The sequence below is a fragment of the Triticum urartu genome, unplaced genomic scaffold (assembly GCF_003073215.2).
Source record: "Triticum urartu cultivar G1812 unplaced genomic scaffold, Tu2.1 TuUngrouped_contig_7984, whole genome shotgun sequence".
NCBI lineage: Eukaryota > Viridiplantae > Streptophyta > Magnoliopsida > Poales > Poaceae > Triticum > Triticum urartu.
The window spans coordinates 1798-8574 of NW_024118883.1; the positions used below are offsets into that span (position 1 = coordinate 1798).

Genomic DNA, 6777 nt, shown 5'->3' on the forward strand with positions numbered 1-6777 from the left:
TGAATCTTGTAAACGCTGTCATAATTAATTGAGCGCTCTGTGCATCAATCGATGCAGGGGCCGGGGGTGTTACCCCCTAAAAAAATAGTCCTGATCTAAGCAAAGGCAAGATCAAATATTTAGTGTGAACATTTAGTCACGATATGGAATGCATATTAATTAGTTACTTTTCCTGCCACCTTATGTGAGGAAGCCATCCTTCTACAAATATTCCAAAATAAAAACCAACTAATCTGTGAACAATTCATTGTTCTGATAACTAGTAATATAGTATGGCTGCAAGAATAACTTAAGTCATCACAATTTCTGCTGTGCATCTGATGTATCAGAATTCACCTGTCCAAAGAAGTACAGTGCGGCATGGTAGTCCTCCTTTGCAAATGCCGCCCTCCCTCGTGACTTTAAAGCAGTTATCTTTCCTTCCACATGAACTGGATCCTGAAGACGGTGGCACAGCCACAGCAAATATCAAATTCAATCAGCACCAGTATTGCAGTTGGAAAGTGTAAATAAAAATCTCTTTGGCCTAAATTCCTTAGTTTAGAATCACTAATATTTATTTCCACTTCAGGTTGACAAATTCCAGAAGGGGAAGTGATGTGCAACAAACATAACAAAAAATTGTTCTGAATCCTTGCTGTTAAATAAAATTAGCAAGTTGAACCTCCCAAATGTGAGGGCATTATTTTAAATTTGTTGAATGGTACCAAGAAATAAATATATAGTTTTATGAAAATTTGGATTATGCGGTATGAGACTTAATACAACCATTGTAGCCCTTATGCTTTTAGAATATACTCTCTATTTTGATCTACAGGTTGTTATGTATTTAGGCACACTTCCCAAATCTACTGATTTCATACTTATAATAAAAATAGATTAGATTACGAGCCCAATGTTTGCCTTTTGTGAGAATTTCAAATTTATCTCCATTTTTATCTTATTATACTTTTGCGATGTAATTGATATATGTGAGAATTCCTAGATTATGGTCGATTAACAGGCTCATAAATAGTTAATCAATAAAAAGAGGCAACTTGTGATTTCTAATAAAGTTATACCTGTGTGTACATTTCAAACTTTTCTCTTATAAAATTAAGACAAGGTGAATAGTCCATCGTTGATCAATCTCGATCTCAGCTTCAACTTCTAATAAGGCACGGGGGGCACGGAATTGCGGATCAACTCTAGCATGTAGTTAGATACCTTTTGTGTTAGCCCATGTTTTTGGCGTGAATCCTAGCAATTGGGACTATTTCATAAAGAATAAGGTTTCCTGCCTTCATCACTCTGCATTGGTCCACCATAAGGACCAATTGGTTCTCACAACTTGTGTATTTTTTTGTAGTTTAGTGACGGAGCATTTGTTTGGCAGCCTGAGTTCTAACGGGATCTTAGGGACCCAATCCTTGAGATGGGAGGCTCATGTGGCTTTTCAATCAAGGCAGGTTAGCCTAGCTCTTGTGGGTTTTATCTTCTATAGTTTAATCACCAGAGATATGGACAGATACCAAGATGAGTAGGAAGAATCTAGTGACATTGACTTCAAGCGACCTTGATGCAGCATTCAGTTTAACCGAAGACATTTGTTTTTTCCATTTGCATTAGTTTGTTTCGGTAAAAAAAATTGTGTAGGCACTGCTCTTAGAATCATGTCATTTCTGTAGGTTTACATTTTATGTACATATGTCAAGAGGAATATTAAAAATTATAGTATTTTCATGCCAACTATTTTTTATTTCATTTTAGCAATGTGGAATGTTTATATATTTTAATAGGAAGAGTTAAACAAGTCTGGTTTTACGTTTTATTGGATGACAAGTATTAATGAATAAAGATACGATACACTATTCTTTAGGATAGTACTGAGGCTGAATCATTTTAGAAAAAGAACAAGAGGTGCATGCAAACTGAGGATAATATTGTAAGAAATAGCTTTCCTAACCTTTTACCCTAGTACGTTAATAATACTAACTTTTCTTTTTTATAGTCATTGATATATATGTACAAATCCGAGAAATACTTTCAAGCTGATGATGTGCTGAACATATCCCAGTGTAGTTCTGTTGGACATAAATAACTTGATATGAATATGCATCCAATACCATGCGTGTGTTGTCATCTATAAATATAGCTCCTAGGTCATATTTGACACAGGTGACAGAGACATCCATTAATTACAGAGATCGGGACATTAAATAATTCTGATAATGTGGTGCTTGTTGAACCCTTTATTGTGTTTTTAATCTCTATAGTACTAAAAGGCTGGTTGGTGTTTGTACGTCCTCAACTGTGGTTTCCCCCTCCCCCTTCCCCCCTGCATTCAGATAATCTAAACCAAACTGGTGCTTTCCTTTCCTTTCCTTGTCCTACTTGAAACCATGGTCTGCATTAACTCAATCAAATCTTAACAAAACCATGTCTTGTATTAACTCAATCAAATCAATAAAATCTTACCAAAACTCAAACTAAAAAAAAAAATCTTACCTTCCTTTACCCATATCCAAATCAAACCAAATCTTATCAAAATCTCAACTGAATCAAAACTTTCATTGCATTCACCTCATAGTCGAATAAAAGTAAATCTGACCAAAATCTAGAATATGGTAGGTGTAAGATATGTCGGATACGTTTAGTGTTGAACCACTAGAATATGTATGTCACTTTGCAACAAACAGGCAATTAGCTAGTATATAACAGATGTCATGTCCAATTTGATTAAATAATCTATTAATGTATAAAATTCCCTTGTTCTAATACCTTCCTTGCTGAGTTTAACTGCTTAACAATGACAGTATGGTTTTTGCTATTAGTTGAATTTATCAAGAAAGCAGGTTTGTAGAGTGAACAAACACATGGACGTGCCACACACACACACACACACACACACACACACACACACACACACATGGACGTGGAAAACAGAAAGGACCAAGGATACAGTGATGAAGGGATACTATTCAAGGGCACAACCAAAGCTCACGAGTTTGCACTCAAACTTATGGGTTCGTTTTTTAGAACCATAAACTATCACTGACAACATACGTAAGTAATTGTTGTGCTCTGAATAGAAAAAAACTACAAGTTATTTATACTTCAATGTTTTTTTAGAAAAGGAGGATGACCCCCGGCCTCTGCATCTGGCCGATGCATGCGGCCACTTTATTAATTATTCACACAAGACCTTACAAAGTTATTTATACTTCAATGTAGTAAGAAAACTTATGCAAGCCCGAAGCTAGATATATATGTTAGTTATTTGTGCATGCATATAACCTGACAGCTTATAAGTGGAGATTCCATCGTTCTAATTATCCCATCAACAGTCCAATATGGCAGAGATGGAACATAATTCGTGTTGGAAAACAGAATTTCGACAAGGTCACGTCGACCGCCCTTTGCTGCTAACTTGATTGGAATTTCCCCACCCTATATTACAACAAAAGGACAGGGAGATATAATATAGTCCAGCATGAATAGAAGGGATCATAACACTACGTACATCCCAATTAAAAAGAATAGAAAACATTGTGAAAATAGAAAGAGATATTCCTACGTTACATCCCAATTAAAGGCAGTATAAGGTATTGTCAAATGAATAGAACAAACTAATCGATAGTAAAACAACATCATCTTATGTTCTTGTCAGCAAGGTCAAGTAGTACAAATCACCCTACAGTGGCATAGATAAACCGTCAACAGTAGATCTAATCAGTAGTTCAGTACTACTAATCATGTGGTATGATACTTCATTATGCCAAACCATGGCACAGATACCTATATATCACTACAGCTGCAAACCAAAACATATGCACAATTCAAATTAATCATTATCTTGGGCTTCAAACTTTGAAATGTGAATTTTTCAAAATCAGGCTCCATGGAGCCCAAGATCCAAAAGCAATTTCCACAGTATTATACAATTTGAGCCTCAAGTAATTCTGGACAGAGGAAGTAGTACTTTAAATTGACAACTTAATTTATACAAAGCTCTTCTCTCTATCTCGGCCTTTGGTTCAGATAACCACTCAAGACTCAGCCATGGGATATGCAAGAGGCTAGATTACACATAAGTTACCCAATACAGAAAAGCAAACAAACATAAGAGTCGCACTAACCTCGGCGGGAATATTAGGGTCTGCCCCAGCCTCAAGCAAGAACTTGACAATATCTGTCCAGCCAGCTTTCACTGCATATGTTAGAGGAGTCGGCCCGCGATAAGAGTTACCGTCGGCATCAGCACCAGCCTATTATTTTCCAAATGCATAACCGAAAGTAAGCAAATGTTAACGCAGTAAACTATATGCATGAGACTGTAAGATCAACCAAAGTAGCAAGACTCTGCTTTGCCGGCCTGCATTATCTATATTAGTACTGAAGTTTGGACAGGGACAAAGAAATACTCAAGTTAAGGTGTGGATGAGTTACTGGACCTCAATCAGTAGCCTCATGCATTTGAGGGACTTCTCACAGCATGCCAGCATGAGTGGTGTTACATTATCATCCATAATTACGTTGGGCTGTTTTTCCGAACGAGGGGAAAAACCAGTCAGATCTCAGATGGCAGAATTAATAATAATTAAAAGAAACTGCCTACCAAGAGAATTCTGCCGCAAGATTCGGAAATATGCATGAAATTCGGTTATACTGATTACTGAGTTCAGAAACATACATCAGCACCATGCTCCAGCAGAATCTTCAAAGCCTGATGCTGGCCCATCGAAGCAGCCGCGTGCAATGGCGTGCCAGCAAAAACGCTGAGCATAATGTCTACGGGAATTCCCTGGGACAGCAACAGCTCTAAAGGCACGCATAGCCCTGGTGTGGTGGCGCAACAGATTACGATCAGAAGTAGGAGTAGATCTTTTGCAGGTAAGATAAGATCTTCCTCGAATATCTTAGACTGAAGACTAGAGTGAGGCAAAATCACCTCTGCCAGCTGCAATGTGCAGCATCGTCAAGCCTTGGGCAGTCGCCTTTTTCGGGTTAGCGCCATGATCGATAAGGTACTTCATAATCTGTGCGTTCCCGGCGTATAGAGCGCAGTTCAAAGGTGTCTTACCTGCAAGAAAAGAAAAGAGATGAAATGAGATCCGATAATACTGACATGCACAGACAAACATGTTACCAATCTGCCATGCATCCATCGATAGCACCAACTCTCACAGCACGCACCTGTGGGGGTCGCTGAGGTGACACCAAGCCCTACTTCCTCTATCAAGAACTTGCAGCACTCCAGGCAACCCTTGTCGGCAGCCAGATGCAGCGCGCTAGCCCCTTCCACGTCCTTGGCTCCTCGCAAGTCCGTCCGCTCCGCCATTTCTATCAAGGAGAGCGTTATTGTAAGCAGAGAGAGAGAGAGAGAGAGAGAGAGAGAGATGCAGTTACCCTTGAGGGTGCGCAGGTCGCCATCGCGGGCGGCTTGGAGGGCGATGTGGTTCTGGACATGGACGCGGGAAGAGGAAGAGGCCATGGTGGAGGCAGAACTTGGGTGGACGGGTGAGTGTTGTGTGGAGTTTGAAGTTGGGATGGGGGAAGGGAGCATAATAACTTGAAGAAAAGGAAGAGACGTCAAGGAAGTGATAGAGTGGGGGGTTAATGAAGGGTAATAGTTGAGGTGCCAGCCGATATTAATGAAATGTTCGTTATCGGTTTACCCAACGCGGAGATTTTTGACTTTGTCATTCCTTGTTTGCACAGTATCCTAGGCTTTGGGATGTTTTCCAATGATATCGCCAGAGTAATAATGCTTAAACATCTTACAAACAGGGCTTCTTGTTTTATAGGATTTGAAAAACCAAACTAGTACTTACTTCACGTTGAAAAGATGTCGTGTGCATAACAACACTATTTGAAAACTTAGAGCATGCTTGGATTCAAGGGACTATTTTTAGTCTGACTAAAAATAGTCTTTTTTAGAGGTTAAAGTTCCAAGTACCCCTGACTAAAGAGAGGCTAGGACTAGTCTTGAGGCTAAAAAAATTTAGTAATAGAGGGTGCTTGGATCCAAGGGACTATTTTTAGTCTGACTAAAAATAGTCTCTTTTAGAGGCTAAAGTTCCAAGCACCCCTGATTAAAGAGAGGCTAGGACTAGTCTTGAGGCTAAAATTTTTTAGTCATAGGAAACCTACTAAAATATGTATTAGCCCTCTCTCTCCTCATTTAATTCCTCTCCTTTAACACATGCAAGTTCTGGATTGAAGGGTTTGGAGGATAATAAATGCTCAATAACTTGATTTTAGTCTCTTTAGTATTTGGATCCAAGTATCGGTGAGGCTAGCAAGTTTTAGTCCCACTACTTTTAGTCATGGGACTAAAATGTATCCAAGCACCCTCATAGGAAATCTACTAAAATATGTATTAGCCCTCTCTATCCTCATTTAATTTCTCTCCTTGAACACATGCGAGTTTTGGATTGGAGGGTTTGGAGGATAGTAAATGCTCAATAACTTGATTGTAGTCTCTTTAGTATTTGGATCCAAGCATGGGTGAGGCTAGTAAGTTTTAGTCCCACTACTTTTAGTCATGGGACTAAAACGTATCCAAGCACCCTCTTAGGAATATGAAAACACAGGATTAGAATGCCATGACAACTTTTTTTTTAAACAGGCTTCCGCCCCGCTTTACATAAGCAACCCCACAATGGAGTAGATGGCTGATGGATACAAAGTGAGGGGAACCTCATATAACGCTGATCCCAAGATACCAAATCACGTGAGACGCACACGACTACGCTACTGAAAAAGAGTACATGGGGGAAAACTATTCGTCCTGCC

At 39.1% G+C, this 6777-nt stretch overlaps 1 protein-coding gene across 1 annotated transcript; it reads right to left on the minus strand.

Annotated features, from left to right (window-relative positions):
• Positions 1–297: 297 nt before the first annotated feature.
• Positions 298–5473, minus strand: LOC125531727 (ankyrin-1-like). The gene is made up of 8 exons (XM_048696026.1): positions 5389–5473; positions 5176–5322; positions 4931–5062; positions 4673–4818; positions 4434–4520; positions 4119–4247; positions 3277–3429; positions 298–438 (listed from the first exon to the last, which is right to left on the minus strand). Exons 1-8 carry the CDS (start codon positions 5471–5473, stop codon positions 298–300), a joined length of 1020 nt encoding a protein of 339 aa, XP_048551983.1.
• Positions 5474–6777: the final 1304 nt, after the last annotated feature.